This window comes from Mastigoproctus giganteus, chromosome 12, assembly GCF_048544385.1.
Source record: "Mastigoproctus giganteus isolate SK-2022 chromosome 12, ASM4854438v1, whole genome shotgun sequence".
Classification (NCBI taxonomy): Eukaryota; Metazoa; Arthropoda; class Arachnida; order Uropygi; family Thelyphonidae; genus Mastigoproctus; species Mastigoproctus giganteus.
Window position 1 is genome coordinate 80,343,462 of NC_143586.1, and position 25,139 is coordinate 80,368,600.

The 25,139-nt window shown below is 37.1% G+C and overlaps 1 protein-coding gene across 1 annotated transcript in view; it reads left to right on the top strand.

Annotated features, from left to right (window-relative positions):
- LOC150077225 (33 kDa inner dynein arm light chain, axonemal-like) overlaps positions 1 to 25,139 on the top strand; it is a 57,962-nt gene that overhangs the window by 11,165 nt on the left and 21,658 nt on the right. Inside the window, exon 2 of the mRNA XM_090385820.1 lies at positions 8,750 to 8,883. Within this exon, the coding sequence (XP_090241946.1) occupies positions 8,750 to 8,883 (134 nt within the window). The remainder of the gene's footprint in view (positions 1 to 8,749; positions 8,884 to 25,139) is intronic.

Sequence of the window (25,139 nt, forward strand, 5' to 3'; positions counted from 1 at the left end):
TGAAGTTGATTCAAGCCCAACACATGCTGATATCAGTGCCATTAATAAAAGAAAAGGCTATGGAGTTCACATCTTTTCTGGGGCATAAAACATTCCAAGCCAGTTCTGGTTGGCTAGACATTTAAAAAGTGCCATGGCTTACTCGAAAAAGTTATTTCTGGTGAAAGTGGAGTTGTAATAGAAGATGACTGTACCCATTGGAAAGAAACAATTTGAAAAAAAATTATGGAGGACTATGACCCCAAAGACATATTCAACGTTGATGAAACAGGTGTGTTTTTCAAATGTTTGTCGAACCAGACGCTGATAAATACTTAGGTGATAAAATAGTAAGGAGAGAATTAGTCTTGGTTGGTGCAATTATGCCTGGCAATGAAAAACTGAAGCTTTTGATAATAGGCAAAAGTAAACAACCCCGATGTTTCAAATGAGTCGAGTCGTTGAGTTGGACTACAGCAACAAAAAAGCTTAGATGACAAGCGAAATCTTTGAACAGTGGATTTTAAATTTCAATAGAAAGATAACAAAAGAAAACAGAAAAATTGCATTGGTTGTCGACAACTTCCCTGCCCATCTTCACTCGATAAATTCAAATCTTACAAGTGTGAAGCTTGTTTTCTTCCCTCCGAGTACCTTGTCTAAACTGCAGCCAATGGATCAAGGCATTATCAAGAATATGAAAATGTACTACCAAAGGTGCATACTGAAAAAAATTATACTGAGAATAGAAACCAGCCAACCTATAGATTTGTGGATGTGCATATCAGAGAGTTTGGAAAAGTATGGAAGCAAGATGTGATGGAAACAACGATTAAGAATTGTTTTGCAAAAGCAAGTTTTGCTAAAACACCAATGAGAGGGATGAACTACTACACGGTATTGAGCAATCTTGGGAAGAACTCCAAGCGAATTGTGGTTTGATCAGTGGAGAAATTATCCTTGGCGAATTTTTAGTAGTCAATAATGATGCCATAGTAGCTGAATATCCAAGTGACTCCAACATTTTGAAGAGTATTCAAAGAACTAGTGACAATATTAACAATGAGTTGGATGAAAATGAGGGCAATGTTAAATCTACCAACATCAAATGTTGGCAGCATTTGAAACTTTGCATTGAGGCCTTCAATATGAAGAAAATGTGCCAGAAAATATATTTGAGTGTTTAAAACAAATGCGAACATTTTTATCAATGATGGACTGTAAAATCCATTGTATAATAAAAAAATAACAAATATTTTACAAAATAATTCCTAAAATTGTACTAATATATTGTGCTCCATCATATACGTAGCATTTATTAATATGTATTTATTAATAAATTAAGTTTGAAATGTTAGAAAATTGATTCATTCCTACTTATTCCTGATTTATTTGCATATTTTACTATATTTCTGAATATTGAATTACAGTATTTTTCATTGTTTAAAAGATCATATTTCTCCATAACGAAATTTATGTTTAACAAAGTTTTTAAAGCAAATGATTGATTTCGCTGTATAGAGGACCGACTGTATTTGTGGGCCTTTGAGGAAACAGTACAATTTTCAATGCAAGATGCTGAAATCTATGGAATTAATAGACTTGCAGTGTAGAATGATAACAGGGTGCCACATATGCAATTAGTCTATACACAATATTTCAACAGCACTGAAGGTCCCTAGGCTGACAATTGATGATAATGTGGTCTGCAAATGGAAGCATACTGGTGCTCAAACCATCACAACATGAATGAAGCTGGTGGAATGTGACAAGGGAACCCTGCAAAGAATTACCTGCTTAGAATGCAGGTTGACATTGTTGCAGCATATGCAGTCTGTCAGTGAGATTAGAATAGATGCCAGCACAAGTACAGTGTGCAGGATGCTGCATGATATGGGTTACCATGGTCGTGCAGATGTTCACAGTGACCCCAGCTAATGCCAGACACTGTCTGGCTTGGTGTAAGGTCTGTCCTTGGACCATAGACCAATGAAATCTGTGCTTTGGAGGGAGGGACAAGTCATGATACGTGATCTACCAGTTTGATGGTCATGCTGGATACATGGAGAAAGCTTCCTGTCGGACGTATCAGCCAAACTTCATATCATGAAGTTTAGCTGAGGCACTGTGATGGTCTGTAGATGTGTTTCGTGGTTTGGCCTGGGACCATTGGTAATTTTGGCAGAACTGTGAATTTTGAGGGCTATCAATGTTCTGTACCATAATGCATTACCTGCATTGTGGCAGCATGTCAAGGAAGGCCAATACCTGTATCAACAGGTATTGGCCTTCAATGCTCCATATCATACTGCTAGCATTGTGATGGACTGGTTTGAGGAAAAGAGTGTTGAAAAGTTGGGATGACCATCCCAGAGCTCTGATCTCAATCCTATAGAGAACCTTTGGGATTGGTTGGATTATCGGGTGCATGTTAGGAGAGACCACCCAAAAAACAACTGAACTATTTGCCACTTTGAAGGCTGAATGGCGGAAAACATCAGGGAATATTTACAAAAAACTGGCAGAGAGTGTTCCAAGAGACTAGAGGCTGTCATAAAGGCTGAAGGTTTTAGGCACGTTATTAGTTTTCCTATAAGGAAAACTAATAATGTGTGCTACAAATAAAGATTATTGATTATTTGTAGCACAAATAATGAGATGGAGGTGTCTGGATATTAATGTTAGGAACTGCTTACACATATTTAATTTCAAGAGATAATGCAATTAATGCAATATAAACTAGGCCAGGAGTTGTCATGGATCCCGCCAAATTGTAGGTGCTAGATAATTTTTTTAGTTATGTATTATGTAGACATAAATTCAGCCTTCCAGTCCTTTGTAAGATATAGATCGTATAATAAAGAATTCAGTCCCATTGTCACCTAAAGATTTAGGTGAGTAGTGCCTAGAATTGTTGAACCCCGATCTTTATGAGTGATGTACTGCATAATGTTAAGGGGCACTTAATGCATTGCATGGGTCTCAGCCAACATTAGATGTATGTCATGATATTAATTTCATGTGCACATTGCAAATTTTGAACTTAGTAGGCTGACCAACCTTATTGCTAGCTATTCTTGCTGCTTCTGGCTCCATTCTAAGTAGACAAGTTGATTAGGCAATAATTGAAGTAGACAATATGCAATAACTAATTGCAGTGAGGCTGCACTTTGCATATACTCATATGATTACATTTTTTTTATTCATGTTGTTATACTTTATTGTTTCAATGTGGGAGTGCACCACCATACACATATTGTCATAAAGGATTTACCCTGTTTTGTTCAAACAGGAATTGGAATCGGGAGCAGTTAAAGAAGTTGGAGAGATGTCTCTTTAAATTTGCTCATTTTTAATTATTCCAGCTAAAATATATTGTCATTGATTTAGATTATGATAATAACAGAATTTGTAGCAACCGTAACCTATGTTTTAATATTTTAAATTCATGTCTTAGTCATGTCTTAGTTGAATAACATTAAATTCATGTCTTAGTTAAATAACATAAGCAATAAATATTATTGGCATATATATAATATAATATTGACTGACTGAATTCAGGCTATATAACCTTTGAAGGGTAGTAGGAGAGAGAGGGAGGTAAACTGTATCTTGAAATTCATATCTGATGTAATTTTTCATTTTTCTAGTTTAAATGAAAATTATACTGGGTGATTCATAAGTAAGGAAACATGTTTGACTATAAATAACACCACATTTTAAATATATATTTTAATTAATTGCTAGCATAATAGAAAGGGCATACATAAAATTAAAAAAAAAAAAAATTACACCATCCAATCAACATGGCCACCATTTCAGTCTTTACAAGATTGTAGTCTTTTGGGCTGAGAGCAACACATAATAAGACACAATTCCTCAGAAATGTTCTCTAACTTTTAAATGCTAAAGCTCCAGTAGAGACCTGTGCTTATTGCTAAATACTTTATCCTTTAAGAATCGCCCAAAAAAAAAGTAATCTTAAAAAGTATTTTGCATCTACATTCACACATGAGGAACGATATTTCATTTTGTAACACTTATAGCCAGAAACAATTTGGCAGATCATTGCAATCTTCTATCTAGATCGCCTCATTCAAACTTTGTAGCAAAATGGGATGATAAACCTTGTATTTAAGTTCCTTTATGATTCTGTTTAAGCTTGTTTTAAGTATTTTAAGTTCCAAACTTCACTTCCTTTGTAATTTTATTTTCAGATGTCTTTCGATACCCTCTCTTACAAATTCCAGATTGGCAGATGTCTGTGAGATACAAGGTCTATCAGGTTTTGATAGATTTTGCACTGTTCCCACTTCATCAAACTCATTCACAATTTACTTTATGGTCTTTAGTGTGGGTGGCTTATGTCCAAAAAAAAACTTCTTGAACTGGCATGCAGTTTCTGCAGCATTTTTTATATTTTGCATGGCACCTTACAATTTGAATCCTCTCCTTCATTGTAAGGCTTATGGTACTTTTCTGTGTTAAAATTATTCTGAACAATAAAAAAAAAAAGACGATAAATAATTTTTCAAATAACATACATATTTACATGAGCAGTTATTCAAAATAGTTTCCTTACTTATAGTCCATCCTGTTTAATTAAATTTACTATAAATTTGTCTGTGTAATAAATGTGTACAGCAAATGAAATGGGAATAATATACTCTAGGGGTGATGATTTCAGTTTGGCTTGGGGAGATGCATATACACCCTTGCACGACCCTGGTTACCCTAGTGATGTGTGAAATTATCCAGTGATTAATTATTATTTATGCTTGGTCATGGTTGCTTTTCTTTTAGTATGAAAATACATGCTATGTCAGATGTGATGTCACAAATATTTTTGCCACAATACTACCTCTTAGAGCTATATTGTACTTTCTTTCTCAGTGATGTCACACTGGGCATTGTTCCATATTGTGCTTATATATGATTTTCTTGAGACTTTATAATCTGGAAAGTCTGTGTCTTCCTAAGTTTCCTTGGACCCTTCCCCCAGGCCAGGTGAAGCCAGAATTTTAACTCCTCTCATGTTAATTTTACCTGGCACAGGATTGGAGGGTGGGGGGGGGGTTGCTACCATGAGCTTAGTTAGCCTCTTTTGAGATTTTGGATCACTTATTGAAACACTGTTCAGGCATTATTTAATCATGTGTAATCAGCTGTTGATCTTAGCAAGTCCATTATTAATTACAGTAAAACTCATAATGCTAGAAACATTGCTTGAGTTTGGAAACTAAATATTATATTGAATTTCTGGTAATAAACTGTAAAGAATATCATTTCCCTTAGTAAGATTACATAATGCTCTAATGGATCATGAAGTAGCATTGCCACAACAGCAATCATACCATGTTGTTCACCACAAGAAAGTTTCCTGAACATCACATTTTAAGCCTTAGTTAAAAATAAAAGCTATTGTAGTGATACTTGAAAATTATACACCGAGTGGCTGCTTTATTAGGTATCCTCCATGCAAGAATTGGCTGCTCTGACAGAGACAGTGCTGTGTGTATTTTAAAACATTCTGATACAAATATCACAGGCACAGCAGTCATGCTGGTGTTCATGCTCAACCATGTCTCGGTACACCAAGAATAGTCCAGAAAACTGTGTGAGAGAAAATGCTTAAAATGTATTTTTTTCTATCTTTAGTCAGGAGTCGGCATTACCTCTCCTATAAGAGTGACGGAGCTTGCGCTTACAGTTCTTTAAAAATTACTGTGTTATCCACAAGTCAGCCTAAAGTAATTAGTATAATTTTTAATTGAATAACTTCACTCAAAAGGCAAAAAATTATTCCTTAAAAACTCAAAGAACAGTTCTTTCGAGTGTTTAGATTTGCATACTGGCTGATGTTATTCATTTAAAAATGATAACAGTTACTTTAGGTTGACTTGTGGGTAGCATAATAGTTTTTAAAGGGCCATAAGTCCAAGTTCTGTTACAGGAGGGGGCATCATTGTTCCTCAAAAAACATCCAGAAGGTCACCTTGTTTGACAAATCCTGGTTCCAGTTCCATACTGATGGCAGGACCAGATGATAGTATAAGTAGCATGAATAAATGGACCCATTCAATCGGATTTTTTATTTTATTTTACTTCCTCCCGATGTCAATACTGTAGCTGGCAATGAAAGTGTGACGATGTGAAGTTTTTTTGTTGTGTGCATTACGTTCCCTTAATTTCAAATGAACATCTGAATGCCACAGCCTTCTTGAACATTATTACCAACCAGATGCATAAATATGCATCTGGTTGGCAATAATGTTCAAGTTTGCAGTTTATCTGCCTCATAATGGTTACTTCCAGCAGGATAATGCATCATGTCATAAGGCACAGGTTGTTCAGAAAAAATGGTTCCAGGGACATGATGGCAACTTTACCATACTTCATTTCGACTTGGCACATTATGGCCTTAGTTGCCAATGCATTATTAAACATCAAACAACCAACTTACCAACCATACTTCACTGGCTTGCCTGGTCATAAGATGTTCACTGCAGGTAGCTGCCACTGTCCAGTCTGAGGTAATTGTAGAATGCTACCAAAAGCATTCCTGCAGAGTGCTTTTTCTGGAGTCCATATCCTGATGATTTTGGGATCCTTTGACGGTTAAGGAGGTGCTACTTTCCATCTAGGTCAGTGTATCTAATAAACAGACCACTCGATGTATACAGCCATGGGAAATAGCTGCAGCTTTCATAAATACTGTGTTTCTCTCTGTAATCCAAACTTGTGCTATGATATGAATGGTTCATTGATAATCTTGACTGGCACTGCTGTCATTCAAACTGTGCACTATATATATATATTTTTTTTTATGTAAACCCCAAACACGAGAGGTATTAGAACCTATAGTACTTAGTACCGTGCTTGGGTTGGAGGTTGAGAAGACGAAAGAAGATATTTGTTGACATTGGACTTGAACTTCTGTAGATAGTAATTTTCAGGAAATACGTATGAAGGAAGGTTGTTCCAGAAAACGGCAGTTGAATGAATAAATGAGGAAGATGAAAAGTTGGTTCTGTGGGTTTGAAGTTGGACAGTAAATGGATGTTGGCTGGTGGCGGAACGTGTTCGGACTGTTTTGAAAGAGAGAGCAGGAATTATAGAAGCCAATTCAGAAGAACAGTGCCCATGGAAATATCTGTAGAAGAGGCATGCAGCAGAAACAGTACGTCTATGAGACAGTGAGTGGAGAGACTCTGTTAGAGATGAATCATTAATTAACCTAACTGTGCTATGATATGAAGTTGAAAGGTAAGGTGAGTGATATATCTAGCCCACAACTGAGAAATACATGCACAACAATTTATGATATATCCTGTGTCTTAAATTTAATGAGATGTATTCATTGAATCATGGAGTTTGATTATCATTGGATTGTTGTCACACTTTTGAGTCTGATTGACATCAGGAATTGCCCTCTTTGGAAAGCCATGGTAAAGTTAACCATCATTGTCATCCACAGAAAACCAAACTAATTTGTCATCAGCATAAGTTCTGAGTCCTTGGGAGGAATGTATGCAAGCATGGCACAAGAGATGATGTATGATAACACAGGCAGATTTAGGGAGACATGTCCCCTCCAAAAAAAAATTGGAATTAGAAACAACATCATATCTTAACATACTGTTGTGCTGGATGGAAAAGGAAAGAAGAGACTGCGGCAACCATGCATTGGAATTCCTGTGTTGGGATGAGTGGGCCCCCTTTTCCCACCATCCTGCCCTGTTTCGCAGCTCTGGTAGGGGGACTGATGATCTGGAAGCAGTTATGAAAAACAAGACCACAAAGCAGAATCTCCAGTAGAAGCTTATAAAAGCCCTTATTGTGTCCCAAACATCAGAGTCCTTCTGCAACATCACAACTAGCACTGCAGAACGCTTTCAGTGCTGCATCATGTCACAACTCTATGACAGAACATCGGCTCAATGGCTTAGTTCTAATGAACATAAACAGGAACATTCCTTTCACAGCAGAAGTGCTAAAAATTTAGCAGGAGACTGAACTGGAGCTAACTTTGAAACTCTGTAAATGAAGTAGCAATGAATTATGTATGTGAAAATGTGAGTAAAAAATTTAAGTTTAAAGGATTCTAACTTTGTTTTACAATTTCCTGATCATTGTGATACTCCTAATATCAAAAAAAAAAAAAAAAAAAAAAATTGCATTTACTATATCAGCGTTACATCCTGTACACACAGCACCTAGACAAGCTAGACTATCATAATTGACATAAGAACTTTTAAAAAAAAATTCTCGATTCACCTATGTATGCTAATAAAACGGTTACTCAAACTACATCTGATATTTTGACCATTGGGATTTCATACGGACAGATATAATTTGTAACTGGACTTGTGGTGCAATTTCTGGATTATTGGAATTTCTTCTTTTTTTTTTTTTTTTCTATTTTCTGCAATGTTTTAAAAAAGTGACAAATTTTTGATGCTGGATTTATGAGCTTTTACAGTACAACACACTTATAGTATGCAAACTGTTAATTAATTAAAAACATGCTTTGATCCTCCTCCCTGCACTGCCTGGGATACTGGATCACTATGGCAGCTAGTGTTCAAGTGGCTTCTTTCATTCAAGGGGAAGTCAAAGCTGTGTTTGGATCCAAAATTTTTACTATTGGTAGTTTTTAACCTCTACCCCTGCAGAATTTTTAGCTCTAGGAGGAACTGGTCCCATGATAGTTATATTAGGTTTCCATAAAAATGCATTATCTGCCTCAATTCTTGTATAATTCTTTTAGGCTAAATCTATGCGCCTTCAGATCATGCCCACAGTGGACAGACGATCGCCTAGTGAATCTTCAAGGTTACTATCTCTTGATCAAAGAGTAAAGCAACAAACTGAAGAGATTCTTGATGCTATTCTTCCTCCACGGTAAGGAATTGAGCAAGCAACAGATTTTGTGTTTTTTTCCATAGTCATCCAAAGGAAGGACATTTTCAAACCTATGTGAATTTCATAAAATAATATAAAAATAAACCAATTTTTTTTAATTTGTCATATTGTGTAGTGATTTAAATTACTTCTTTCAGTAAATTAATATTTTACATACATAAAAGTTAGTAACAAATATGTTTCTTTAGACTTTGTAAGACATTATTGATAATTTTTGTTTTGTTCTATTCCTAGGATTTTTTTTTAAACTTTATTCTGTAGTTAAAATTATGGGTAGGTACTACAGAGTTTTATACAATAATTCCAAAAAAAAAAGAAGAAAAAAAAAAGCAAGCTCACTTTATTTTGCCCATTCCTAATAATAATTTGTTCACACTTTGAATTTATTCAAACTATCTGCTTTCACAACATTACGTGGAAGTTTATTCCAGTAATCAATTACTCCAACAATCAGTTCTTCATTCATTAAAAATCTCCAGATAAAGGTACCCACTAGGTTTCAGTGATCATAGTTCATTGATGTGGGTTTTATATAAGGATATAACTACTGTCAAGAGTATAGGAAAGGGATTTTGCTACAGTTTGTATGGTGATCTTAGACAGATTTTAAATTCTTCTCATTAGGACAAACTGATGATGTTACCAACTGCATATTCTAAATGGGAAGCATTCAGTGAAGTAATCACAATAGAAGTGACTAATTTTTTTATACCAATTAAAAGATATTATTAAAGGTTTAGACCTAAATGAATGTCAAATGAATTGGTAAGACTTGTGGTAGAGAAGAAATATGCATGGAATGATTATATATCATCAGGGAATATATAATCCCTTATAGTTAATGCAAAAAAATCTGCATGTCACTAAGCGGATTAGGCAAGCTAAAGAGGATTATGAGAATTCTTTGGCAAAGATTGCAAAGAGAAGTAGCAAAGAATTCTTTGCTTATGTTAATTCTAGAAAGACAGTGATGAACCACATTGTCTCTCTAAGTATGAATGGTATAACAATTGATGATCCTGTTCAGATTGCTGACAAACTGAATCAATATTTTGCATCAACATTCAAGTGTGAGGAAGTTTTAGGGATGGGAATACCAGAAGTATACCAACTTATAACTGGGAGCTAAATTATTTTGTGATAAGTTTAATAAAAATTGTTGAAATTAAAAATAAATAAAGCACCTGGGATTGATGGAATCTGCCTAATTATATTAAAAGAAGCAAGAAAAGAGGTAAGTAAACTCTTGGTCATAATTATGAGAGCATCCTTGGATTTTGGGGAGACCTCTATGGATTGGAGATATGCAAATGTCTTCCCTATTCACAAAGAGGGATCAAAGAGTGAAGTGAGTAATTGCAAACCTGTAAGTTTGACTTCCATTCCAGGAAATTAATGGAATTGATGGTTAAAAGAATAATACTGGATCATCTTGACAGGAATGCATTTCATGGAAATCGTAACAGGGATATGTTAGGGGTCTGAACAGTCTGATTAGATATTATGATACTGTAACAGAAGAATCTGACAAAAAATAATTTTGACATCACATACTTAGACTTCAGTAAAGCTTTTGACACTGTTCCACAGGAAGACTGCTGTACAAAATTTGAGCAGTCTGGTATGGAGTAGATAAACCATGCTATGGATAAAGGAATGGTTCTGTAGCAGGAAACAGAATGTGGTTATAAATGGTTCTGCTCTTCTTGGACTAATGTTATTAGTGATGTTCCTCCAATTCAGTATGTTATGCTGTTCGTGATGAATTTTTGAACTCTTTTATAACTCTCTCTCTCTCTGGTATAATATTAGCAAAGGCACATGATGCAAGAAAGCAAGCTTACGTAGCATCAGCCAAAAAAAAAACCAAAAAAAAAAAAACACACCCTTCTCATTTCACCCATCCACTCTAAATACGCTCCAAATGTTGTTGTTATTTGTTTTTTTTAGGAGCATTAGGAACTAAGGCCATATTGCTTCGGGGATATGCAGTGGTCATTCCCTGAACTTTCTGCATCCACCGTATTTGGTGGTCACGGGCTCGAACCCCGGTCTAATCAAGAAGCATGTGCTATGCACTGCTGCTCCTGCCCACCTGGCTACTGAGGGGCCAGGCTCCAAATGCTTGTCTAGTTCTGTCTTGAATCCATTTACGTTGTCAACTTCTACAACAGATGGAAGTTTGTTCCAGCAGTCAACCACCTGCGGCTAAAGGCAAACTTCCGCACATCCATCCTATAACTGTCTTCCCTCAACTTGAATTTATGCCCTCTCAGGCGATTATTCTGAGCAAGAGGAAGAATCCCATCAGATTTGAGCATGCTCAAACCATTCAAAGCTTTATACACCTCAGTCAGATCACCTCGCAGGTGCCTAGTCTCCTGACACTAATTTGCAAAACTTAAGCCTTTCTTTGTAAGCGCTACCCTTTGTTCCATTCACTAATCTTGTTGCCCTTTTCTGTACTTGTTCCAACAGCTCTACATACTTCTTAAAATGAGGCCTCCAGACCTGTATACAGTACTCAAGGTGTGGCCTGACCATTGCCTTATACAAGGGGATAATCACCTGCTTATCCCTGCTAAAAAACATTCCTGTATATCACTGACAAGACACCATGAGTTACTCTTGCAGACTGTTTGCACTGCTCAGAAACCTTCATATCTGCCTGCACAATTACCCCCAGGTCCTTTTCATTCTCTACCACTGTCAGTGTAGTACCACAGAGTTGATACGTTACTCTGGAGTTACTGTTTCCCATATCCCATATGCAGTACTTTACATTTGTCAATGTTAAACTCCAGTTGCTACCTCTCAGCCCACCTGCTCAACTTTTCTATATCCTGTTGCAGCAGCGTACTGTCATTAGCATCATTAACAACCTTGCCAACCTTCATATCATCTGCAAACTTGGACATTAAGCCTGATATAATCTCATCAATATCATTAATAAATACAGAAAACAACAATGGACCCAACACTGAACCCTGGGGGAACTCCACTAAAAACATTAGTCCACGAAGAGCAGTGGCCATTGATTACCACTCTCTGTCTTCTCCCACTCAGCCATCCCTTTATCCATAGCTGTAATTGCCTCCAATGCCACACTGCTCCAATTTGTGCAGCAGTCTTCCATGTGCAACAGTATCAAAAGCCTTTCTAAGATCCAAATAGATGATATCAAAATTATTCTTTGCATCCAGTTCCTTTGTGACCACATCATAGTATCCAATCAAATTGGTTAGGCATGACTTCCCCTTAACAAACCCATGTTGTGTCCAAGCTATAACTGAAGTCTTGTCTAGATGATCCTGGAATGCTTCTTTAAGCAGTGCCTCCATTAATTTCCCTGGAACAGGAGTTAAACTAACAGGCCTGTAATTACCTGTGTCTCTCTTTGATCCTCCTTTGTGGATTGGGATCACATTTGCACATCTCCAGTCCATGGGTACCTCCCCTGAGTCCAAGAAACCTCTCATAATTATGGCTAAGGGTTTGCTTACTTCCTTTGCTGCCTCGTTTAATATAACTGGATAGATTCCATCCACCCCAGGTGCCTTTCTTATGTTTATCTTCAACAATTTCTCCTACACTTTACTCTCAGTTATTACAAGATTATCTAGCTTACTGCCAGAGTTTAATACACCTCTGGCATTCCCTTCCCTGAATAACTCCTCATGTGTGAATGTAGATGCAAAATATTCATTTAGTACAGGAGAGGAGGCGGAGGAGGGGTTATGCTATTAATTAAAAAAGCATGTAAAATCTAAAGGGTGCATCTGGTCACCATTGGCAGCAAGTGTAATGTGGAGTCAGTGTGGTGTGACATAAGCACTTGGAAAACAAAAATGAGAGTAAGAGTGTCTTATAGGCCTAATGACTGTGATTAGTATAACAAACTGCTGTAAACAGCATTGATATATACAGTGGACCAGTAAATCAGAATATCTTATAATAGATTTTAACTTTTCAGATATCGACTGGAACTTGTGGGTGGGTCACTCATACAGTAGCAAGAATTGTGTGGATTTATTGAATGACTGTTTTCTACGCTAGCATTTTTGAAGGCAACAAGAGAAAACAATACTCTGGATCTGATTCTCAGGAGCAACTCTACATACATTAAAAATGTGAAGATAAAAGACCCTCTGGATGTCAGTGATCACAGTGTATTGATGTGGTTTACTTAAAGATATAACTACTATCAGGGGCAAAGGAAAGGAGTTTTGCTTTTGTTAGGGTGACTAGAGCAGTCTCAGACAGAGACTGAATTCTCTGTCTCAGACTCATACAGAGAATATTGATTTCTGTGCAGTGGAACCAACTGTTTATGTTACCAATGGTGAATTCTAAATGAGAAGCATTTAGGAAGTAACTGTAGAAGCTACTAGGCTTTTTATACCAATGAAGAGATAACTGTTTGAGGATGGGACCTAAATGGATGTCAGGTGTACTGATGAGACTTATGGTAGAAAAGAAAATTGAAATACATGAAATACATATAAATTAGAAGATGATACAGAAGCCAGGGAAGTATATATAAACTAGTCTACAAATAAATTGCAAAGGAGGTTAGCCAAGCTAAGGTAGATTGTGGACAGTCTCTGGCAAAGAAGCAAAGTCTTCTTTACTTAGGTTAACACTAGAAGGAAAGGAATAAATCGCATCGGACCACTAGATATGAATGCTTTAACTGTTAATGATTCTGATCGGGTTGCTAACAGACTGAATAGCTATGTTGCAACTATATTTACTTGGAGGCATTTTTTTCAGGATGGAGATGCCAGACGTTTATCAAATTCTAACAGGGATCTAAATGATTTTGTGATAATGGAGAGGAAAGTGGAAAAGAAATTGTTGAAGCTAAACATAAAAAAAAAGCATCAGAAGTGGATGGGATCTATCCAGCTTTATTGAGGGAGGTAGCAAAGGATGTGAGAAAACATTTAGCCATAATTATGAGAGCATCCTTCAATTCAGGGTGGTTTTTGTGAATTGGCATTGTGCAAAAGTATCTCCAATTCACAAAGGCGGATGAAAGGGTCATGAGTGAAAAGGTAAAAAAAAGTAAAGGGCCCATCAGAGGGGATCGTGAGTAATTATAGACCTCTTAACTTGACTTCTGTTCCAGGGAAAATATGGAATCACTGGCTGAAGAAGTAATGCAGGACTACCTAGACAGGAATGTAATTGTATTGCAGTGACAGCATGGATTTATTCAATCAGACTGATCTTTTTTTATCAGTCTGATTGAATACCTTGATGCAGAATCCTGTTCCATTGGATACTGCATCCCAGTATCCAATGGAAAAGGATGAAAAAAATAAATTTGACATTATATATTTGGATTTCAGAAAAGCTTTTGATACTGTTGCACATTAAAGACTGCTATACAAACTAGAGCAGTGTGACATTGAGCAAGTTACTACTATGGATAAATGGATGCTTGGGTGGGAGAAGACAGAGTGTAGTTATCAATGGGTACTGCTCTTCATAGATTAATGTTATTAATGGAGTTCCACAGGAGTCGGTTGCTAGATCTATTGTTGTTTTCTATGTTTATTAATGAAGTCATAACAGTTTGTTGTCTAAGTTTGCAGATTACACAAAGGTTGGCATGGTGATTAATGACAGTAATCAGGGGTGTGTTCAACAAGATATAGACATATTAGTTAGATGGGCTGAGAAGTAGTAATTGAAGTTTAACATTGATAAATGCAAAGTATTTCATATGGGTAACAGTAATCTCAGATTAACATAACCAACTGTGTAGTACCACACTCAAGATAGTGGAGAATGAAGAAGACCTGATGGGTATAATTGTGCAGTCAGATAGAATTTCTTTGAGCCAGGACAGTTTATAGGGTTTTGTGAATGATATGCAGAAATTTTTTCAGCAGGGATAAGGAGATGATTATCCCATTTGGCTAAGGTAAAGAAAGCCTGCACGAGAAGCATGCAAAAGTTCAATGAAATTTACCAGTAAAAGTACTTTGCCATAATGGCATTTGTATTGTTGCTCGCTCGGTAAACAGACAGTGGGTATTATCGGTCAGGAGTAGAAGTTGAATCCCACGGGAGCTTGAAACTCTCCTGAAGTGGAGGGGGATAACCTGACCTTTTTTCTTTAGAATCACTAATTGAATCACGAACGGAGTCATATTGGAAGTTCTGGCATTGAAAAAAATGTTCGTAACGTAGTTTCACCGGTAAACTTTTTAGAAGTTTGCCGTGCTTCTCGTGTGGGCTTCCTTTGCCTTTTTTTTTTTCTTAATAAACAATTTATCCACTAGTCCACCAGTGATTCTAAAGAAAAACGGTCAGGTTACCTCCTCCACTTCGGGAGGGTTTCAATCTCCCATGGGATTTGATTTCTACTCCTGACCGATAACACCCACCATCTGTTTACCGAGCGAACAACAATACAAATGCCGTTACGGCAAAGTACTTTTACCGGTAAATTTCATTGAACTTTTGCATGCTTCTCGTGCAGTCTTTCTTTACCTTTGCTTCCCATTTATATAAGGCAGTGGTGAGGCCACATTTTGAGTACTGCATACAGGTCTGGAAGCTGTATTTTAGGTAGGATGTGGATCTGTTGGAATGGGTCCTGAAAAGAGCAGCGAGATTAGTGAGGGGGGACAGAAGGTTGCTCTTACTAGGGAAGGCTTCGGTTCTACAAACTGCAGTGCCGAGAGACTAAACACCTTGGAGGAGAAATGACTGAGATATTTAAGGTTTTGAATGGATTGAGTAAACCCAATGCTCTTTGAATCCTTCCTCTGGCACAGACTGTACACATAATGGGGCATAAATTCAAACTGGTGTTGCTGAAATGGGTATTTTAAAGAAATTCAGTGAGGAACTAGACACTTTTATAGTGGATGGACAGGTGATGTGGAAAGGAGAGAGAGAGAGAGAGAGAGAGAGAGAGAGAGAGAGAGAGAGAGAGAGAGAGAGAGAGAGAGAGAGAGAGAGAGAGTGTGTGTGTGTGTGTGTGTGTGTGTTGGCTGATGCTGTATAAGCTTGCTTTCTTGTATTGTCACTATTTGTACTAATATGTAATTCATTGAAAATTACATGTTAAAAAAATACAAGATTTTAAAATTTTTCCAATATTTCATTTAAAAAATAAAAAAATTGCATATAATAATTAACAGAGTCTGTTAAAAAAGTCTCTAGCATTGGTATACATCAAGCAGAATTCAGAAAAAAATCAAAAATTTTTTACAAAATTAAAAATTAACTCTTGGCTCCTCTCAGGTGCTTTATAAAGTTCTTTGCAACTACTAAATTATTGTATATGGGAACCAGTAATATTCTTCACATAAGAATAATGTGGAAAATGGGTGGTACTGGACTCAAGATGGTGGAGAATGAAAAAGACCCAGGAGTAATTTTACATTCTGATATGAAGATCTCTAAGCAGTGTAGGCAGGCTGGTAGGACAGCTAAGGATTCATGGAATTCTCGCAATGTAATTTTGCTAACAGGACAAGGAGGTAATTATTCTGTTGTATAAGGCAGTGGTTTGGCCATACCTTGAGTTCTGCATACAGGTCTGAAAGCCATATTTTAGGAAGGATGTAGATTTGTTGGCATGCATGCAGAGAAAAGTAACAATTTTGGTTGAGAGCACAAAAGGATATTCTTCCCAAGGAAGACTGGGGTTTTGTAAATTTGGAAACTGGACATGTATGATCTAACTGAAGTGTATAAGGCTTTAAAAGGTTAAGTAAACAAAATGGTGATGGCTTCTTTACTCTTCCTCAGATGACACACAAGGGGACATAAATTTAAACTGAAAATGGATGATAGCAGAACACATGTACAGAAATTGGCATTCAGCCAAAGAGCAGTTGGAATAAACTTCCACCTAGTGTTGTGGAAGTGGGTAGTTTGAATAAATTTAAAGGTTTGTACAAATTATTGTTAGGAATGGGCATATGGAGTAACGTTTTTTTTTTTCTTTGGCTGGTGTTTATACAGCACAAGCTAAAAAAATTTTAAAAATTATAAAAAAAATTTACTATTGCTTGCTTTTTTACATGATTTTGCAAATACTTATACTAATACTTATTTTAGTATTGATCATTTATAGTTATTGATGTATTACTCTATTAAATAATTATATAATTTCAGTTAATAGTAATTTACTGCAGTTACTGAATGCATCTCTAAGTAACTGTGTAGATTAAGTTTTGCACTGCTTTTAATCATTAAATGAAGAGTGGCTTTGTGTCTATTGGAATAATAATCTTATTTTTTGATATAAAGACAAGGTAGTTTCAGAAAGTTCTGTGACATTACCATATATAAAATCTGACTATGCAAGAAACACTAGAACACAGCTGACCACCATCCTTCATCAACTAAATTCTTCTGCTGTCATTGATACAGTTGTTAGAAACCTTTTGGAAGTCACAACATGCAACCTCTTGTAATGCAATCTTTGAAGCCTTTTGAAACCTTTGCATCATCCTTGAAGTAACAGCACTTCAGCTGGTCCGTGGAAAGAGGTAAAAATTGGTGTGAGATTCGAAGAGTATATTGGGCAGGAAAACGCCACAGTGATGACACATCATCACACAGTGTCATCATTTCAGGGGTAAAAGGAAGGGTTTTTGCTTTTGTAAAGGTGACTACGGTGGTCTGAGACAGTATTTAAATTCTATATGGCGGGACCAACTGATGATGTTACCAACAGCAAATTCAAAATGGGAAGTATTCAAAGAAATAATCTTGGAAGCTACTGGGCTTTTCATGCCGACTAAGAAATATTCTTCAAGATTTAAGCCTAAATGTATGTCAGATGAACTAATCAGACATGTGGCAGAGAAGAAAAATGCATGGGATACATATAAATTAACAGGTAACAGATTGAAATAGAGTATTTCAAGATTGAAAGAGAGTATATAAACTGGTCTGTAAGCAAGTCACAAAGGAGGTTAGGCAGGCAAAGGCAGATTACGAGAAATCGTTGGCAAAGGATGCAAAGAAAAACAGCAGCAAAGAGTCCTTTACTTATGTAAACTTCAGAAGGAAGGGGATGAATGAGATTAGTCCACTTGATATCGATGGTTCAACTGTTGATGATCCTGCTGAGGTAGCTAACAAACTAAATGAATATTTTGCATCTATATTCACACATGAGGAGTTATTCAGGGAGGGAAATGCTAGAGGTGTATTAAACTCTGGCAGTAAGTTAGATAATCTTGTAATAACTGAGAGTAAGGTGGAGGAGAAATTGTTGAAGATAAACATAAGAAAGGCACCTGGGTGGATGGAATCTATCTAGTTATATTAAACGACGCAGCAAAGGAAGTAAGCACACCCTTAGCCATAATTATGAGAGGTTCCTTGCACTCAAGGGAGGTAGCCATGGACTGCAAATATGCAAATGACCCCAATCCACAAAGGAGGATCAAAGGGAGACACAGGTAATTACAGACCTGTTAGTTTAACTTCTGTTCCAGGGAAATTAATTGAAGCACTGGTTAAAGAAGCATTGCAGGATCATGTAGACAAGACTTCAGTTATAGCTTGGACACAGCATGGATTTGTTAAAGGGAAGTCTTGTCTCACCAATTTGATTGGATACTATGATATAGTCACAAAGGAACTGGATGCAAAGAATAATTTTGATATCATATATTTGGATCTTAGAAAGGCTTTTTGAAGACTGCTGCACAAATTGGAGCAGTGTGGCATTGGAGGCAAATTGCTGCTATGGATAAAGGGATGGTTGAGTGGGGGAAGACAGAGAGTGGTAATCAATGGACACTGCTCTTTATGGACTAATGTTATTAGTGGAGTCCCCCAGGGTTCAGTGTTGGGTCCATTATTGTTTTCTGTATTCATTAATGATATTGATTAGCATTTTAGCATTAGTGTAGAGGCATATGATGCAAGAAAGCAAGCTTATGCAGCATAAGCTAGAAAAAAAAAAAAAAAAAAAAAAAAACTTCCACTTCACCCCTCCGTTCGTTCAAAATACCTGTCCAGCTGAGCCTTAAATTTATTTAGGCTATCAACTTCCACAACACGGGATGGAAGTCTGTTCCACCAACCAACTACCCGCTGGCTAAAGGCAAATTTCTGGACATCTATCCTACATCTGTCTTTCCTCAATTTGAATTTATGCTCTCTCAGGTGATTATTCTGAGCAAGAGGCAGGATCCCATCAGCATTGAGCATGCTCAAACTATTCAAGGCTTTATAGACCTCTATCAGATCACCTCGCCGGTGCCTAGTCTCCAGACTGTGTAATTTGCAAAACTTAAGCCTTTCTTCGTAAGAGCAACCCTTTGTTCCATTCACTAACCTTGTTGCCCTTCTCTGTACTCGTTCCAGCAGCTCTACAACCTTCTTGAAATGAGGCCTCCAGACCTGTATACAGTACTCAAGGTGTGGCCTGACCATTGCCTTATACAAGGGAATAATCACCTCCTTATCCCTGCTAGAAAAATTCCTGTATATCATTGATAAGACACCATGAGCTACCCTTGCAGCCCGTCTGTTCTGCTCAGAGAACTTCATATTTGCCTGCACAATTACTCCCAGGTCCTTTTCATTCTCTACCACTGTCAGTGTTGTACCACAGTATTGATACGTTGCTCTGGGGCTGCTGTTTCCCATATGTAGTACTTTACATTTGTCAATGTTAAACTTCATTTGCCACCTGTCAGCCCATCTGCTTAACATTTCGAGTTCCTGTTGCAGCAGCAGCATAGCATCAGTAGTGTCCTTAACAACCCTGCTAACTTTTGTATCATCTGCAAACTTGGACATTAAGCTTGATATACCATCATCACTATTATTTATAAATACAGAAAACAATAATGGACCCAACACTGAACCCTGGGGGACTCCACTAATAACATTAGTCCATAAAGAGCAGTGTCCATTGATTACCACTCTGTCTTCCCCCACTCAACCATCCCTTTATCCATAGCAGCAATTTGCCTCCAATGCCACACTGCTCCAATTTGTGCAGCAGTCTTCAAAAAGCCTTTCTAAGATCCAAATATATGATATCAAAATTATTCTTTGCATCCAGTTCCTTTGTGACTATATCATAGTATCCAATCAAATTGGTGAGACAAGACTTCCCTTTAACAAATCCATGCTGTGTCCAAGCTATAGCTGAAGTCTTGTCTACATGATCCTGCAATGCTTCTTTAACAAATGCTTCCATTAATTTCCCTGAAACAGAAGTTAAACTAACAGGTCTGTAATTACCTGTGTCTCCCTTTGATCCTCCTTTGTGGATTGGGGTCATTTGCATATTTCCAGTCCATGACTACCTCCCTTGAGTGCAAGGAGCCTCTCATAATTATGGCTAAGGGTGTGCTTACTTCCTTTGCTGCATCGTTTAAACATTAGTCCACGATGAGCAGTGTCCATTGATTACCACTCTCTGTCTTCTCCCCCTCAACCACCCCTTTATCCATAGCAGAAATGTGCCTCCAATGCCACACTACTCCAATTTGTGCAGCAGTCTTCCATGTGCAACAGTATCAAAAGCCTTTCTAAGATCCAAGTATATAATATCAAAGTTATTCCCTGCATCCAGTTCCTCTATCTGCAGATTCTTAATGCATGAAGAATCACTACTGATAATCAAATCAAGAGTATTACTCCCTCTGGTTGCCTCCCGAACATGCTGATGTAGAAAACAATTGGTCAGGCAAGACTTCCCCTTAAGAAAACCATTCTGTGTCCGAGCTATAACCGAAGTCTTTTCTAGATGATCCTGCAGTGCTTCTTTAACCAGTGCCTTCATTAATTTTCCTGGAACAGAAGTTAAACTCGCAGGTCTATAATTACTTGTGTCAGCCTTTGATCATCCTTTGTGAATTGGGGTCACATTTGCACATCTCCAGTCTATGGGTACCTCCCCTGAGTCCAAGGAAGCTCTCATAATTATGGCTAAGAGTTTGCTTACTTCCTTTGCTGCCTCCTTTAATATAACTGGATAGATCCCATCCACCCCAGGTGCCTTTCTTATGTTTATCTTCAACAATTTCTCCTCCACTTTACTCTCAGTTATTACAAGATTATCTAGCTTACTGCCAGAGTTGAATACACCTCTGGCATTCCCCTCCCCGAATAACTCCTCATGTGTGAATGTCGATGCAAACATTTAGTTTGTTAGCTACCTGAGCAGGATCATCAACAGTTGAACCATCGATATCGAGTGAATCAATCTAATTCATCCCCTTCCTTCTAGAGTTTATATAAGTAAAGAACTCTTTGCTGTTTTTCTTTGCATCCCTTGCCAAAGATTTCTCGTAATCTGCCTTCGCCTGCCTAACCTCCTTTGTAACTTGGTTACAGATGAACTTATATCTATTATAGGCTTCTGTGTCACGTGTTAATTTATATGTATCCCAAGCATTTTTCTTCTCTGTCATATGTCTCATTAGTTCATCTGACATCCATTTAGGCCTAAACCTTGAACAATATTTCTTAGTTGGTATGTAAAGCCTAGTAGCTTCCAAGATAAGTTCTTTGAATGCTTCCCATTTTGAATTTGCTGTTAGTAACATCATCAGTTGGTCCCACTGTATAGAATTTAAATACTGTCTCAGACCATCATAGATGCCTTTACGAAAGCAATAACTCTTCCCTTTACCCCTGATGGTAGTTACCTCTTTGAGTAAATCCCACTTCAGCACACTGTGATCACTGCCACCTAGTGGTTCCTCTATCTGCAGATTCTTAATGCATGAAGAATCACTACTGATAATCAAATCAAGAGTATTACTCCCTCTAGTTGCCTCCCAACCAGCTGATGTAGAAAACAATCATCCAATAAATCCACAAAAGCCTTGCTAGTGTGTGAGTGACCAACCCACACATTCTAGTCAATATATGGGAAATTAAAATCCCCCATTATAAGACTCTCTGATTTACTGGCCCACTCTATTTCCCTGTACAGTTTCTTTTTATACTCATCAGAGTCATTAGGCCTATAGCATTCTTTGATGATGGTATATCAGGCTTAATGTCTAAGTTTGCAGACAATACGAAGGTCGGCACGGTTATTAATGACACTAATGACAGTACACTGCTTGAACAGGATCTAGAAAAGTTGAGCAGATGGGCTGAGACATGGCAACTGAAGTTTAACATTGACAAATGTAAAGTACTGCATATGGGAAGCAGTAACCTCAGAGCAACGTATCAACTGTGTGGTACTACACTGACAGTGGTAGAGAATGAAAAGGACCTGGGGGTAATTGTGCAGGCAGATATGAAGTTTTCTGAGCAGTGCAAATGGTCTACAAGAGTAGCTCATGATGTCTTGTCAATGGTATACAGGATTTTTTCTAGCAAGGATAAGGAGGTGATTATCCCCTTGTATAAGGCAATGGTCAGGCCACACCTTGAGTACTGTATACAGCTCTGGAGGCCTCATTTTAAGAAGGATGTAGAGCTGTTGGAACGAGTACAGAGAAGGGAAATGAGATTGATGAGGAGAACAAAGGGTTGCTCTTAAGAAGAAAGGCTTAAGTTTTGCAAATTAGTGTCTGGAGACTAGGCACCTGTGGGGTGATCTGATTGAGGTGTATAAAGCCTTTAATGGTTTGAGCATGCTCAATGCTGATTGGATTCTTCCTCTTGCTCAGAATAATCGCCTGAGAGGGCGTAAATTTAAATAGAGGAAGACAGTTGTAGGATAGACGTGGGAAGTTTGACTTTAGCCAGCATGTAGTTGATTGCTAGAACAAACTTCCATCTGTCGTTGTAGAAGTTAAAAGCTTAAACAGATTCAAGGCAGAACTGGACAAACATTTCATAATACCACATAGCAGGTGATTTGAATTGCCTCCCATAGATAGGTAAGCACTTCTTTATACCTCTCTTTGGTAGCCACAGCACTCTCAGAATTAACTCTTAGAGCATGTTGCCCTTCCAGTTAAAAAAATACAGTAAGTCCTCGACTTACGCAATTAATTCGTTCCAGTGATTTCTGCGCAAGTTGAAAAACTGCGTAAGTCTAATAGTGCTTAAATTCGATCTATTTTTAATTGTATATTTGTTTGAAAGGAAAATTCAAGCAAATCAACTTCTATTTATAAAAAATTTGTGGAAATAAAACTTTATTCAATATACTACTGAGTACATACTTGTACATAAATATAAAAATGTGTCTAATTTAGCTGAAATACCCATTCTATACTAATCACATAATATGTTCTCAGACTCTGGAGATTTTGATGGTATCTTAAAGTACTTGTCCAGTGATGTCTGCACTGTAGCTCTTTTTCTCGTCGTAAATCAGTTTGTAGCATGCAGTTGCATCATGCACTGCTCCAGTCACTTTTTAAAACCATTCGGTGTCTGGATCCTGAATTTTTAACCCAGCTAGTCCTTCATCGTCGTTTTAAAGCATTTTGCCATTTCCTTAGTATCAAATCATTTTGATGGTTCAACTTCTTGTACGTCCTCCGACACCTTGTCTTCATTTTTATGGTCATCATGCTCCATTAAATCCTCATTGCTGAATTCCTTTTTATGACTCTGCAAAAGTTCAATAAAGTCATTTTCCTCTAAATTTAATTCCAGTGGTCTGGTCATTTCCATAAACTCTCTAATTACATCTTAATTTTCTTCACTTCCCGAAGCATCTTGATAAAACTAGGGCGTGAGTTTCTTCCAGATGGCGTTCATGGTTGATGCTGTAATTTCACTCCTGGCAGCATCGATGTTTTTAACAGCTTTGTAAATGTCGAATCCTTTCCAGAACTGCTTCGATGATCTGGCATTCTGTCCTTCAGTGGCCCTTACTGCCTGTCTAAATGTTGTTCATAGATAATAACTTATGAATGTCTGTATTAGACCATGATCTATGGGTTGAATGAGGGAAGTTGTATTTGCAGGAAAAAATATAACTTTTATGTTTTTGTGATAGCCACATAGTTGTTGGGTGGCCAGGTGCATTATCAGCCAACAGTAATATCTTAAATGGTAGGTTATTTTCTTGGCAATATTTTTTAACTTCTTGCTCAAAATGATGAAGAAACCAGTCCCGAAAAATTTCTGTGTCATCCATGCTTTTTGATTGGACTTCCACACACCAGGTAGTGATGCCTTTGAAATATTTTTGAAGGCCCCTGGATTTTTGCTAATGTAAACTAACAGTGGTTTTATTTTGCAACCTCCAGCAGCATTTCTACCAAAAAGAAAGGTTAATCTGTCTTTTAATACTACTTTAATCCTGGCATAGTTTTTTCTTCTTGCGATATGTAAGAATGATCTGGCATTTTTTTTTTTTTTTTTTTTTTTTTCAACATAAACCAGTCTCATCTACATTGAAGACCTGTTGTGTGTAGGTAATCCTCGTTTTTGATGATTTCTGCCAAAGTCTTGGGGAACTCTCTAGCTGCTACTATGTCTGCATTAGCAGCCTCACCTGTAACTTTGATGTTGTGTAGTTTAGCACGGCCATTAAATCTTTGAAACCATCAGTTTCAGTAGCAACATTCTCACCATGTTTACACTTTAGTTCTTCAAAAAGACTCGAGGCTTTTTCTTGTATGAGCATAAGACTTATTGTTTCATGTCTTCTATCCAAATCAGCAACAAATTTTCCATTTCTTCTATTAATAAGCCTCTTCTTTTGGATATGATCATATATTGCATTGGCACAGAACTTTTTACGTGCTGCATAATCCGAACTTTATCTTTTATAATGGTTCTAACAGACTATTCATTCATTTCGTAAACACGTGCAATATCCACAAATTTTTTGCCGTTTTCATGTTGTTTAATGGTTTCGACTTTAGTCTCCATAGTTATAATGCACCTCTTCTTATCACTATGATTATTATTCTCACCATTTTTTTTTTTTTTTTGCAGACATATTTAGGGTTTATATTTATTTTGTTTACAACAAGTGGTTAAGGTGAAAACAAAGTGCCGATGCCACTATCAATTCACATTAGCAGCCACTAATGCAATCTATCATATTTAAAGTAGAAGGAAAGTTAATGTTGAAGTACAGTAAGTCCTCGACTTACTGTACTTCAACATTACTTTTCCTTCTATTTTGAATGACTGTGCCTGAACTTCTTGCTGACAATGGCAACTTTCACATGAGGAATTTTTACTTTACTTTGAGGGTCCTTACTGGAAACACCAAGTTTCTTCATCTGAGACAATCCTTTGGAGAAAATCCAGATTATCTACTGTGTTGATCACTACATGCAGTCATCACATTTTTCCTA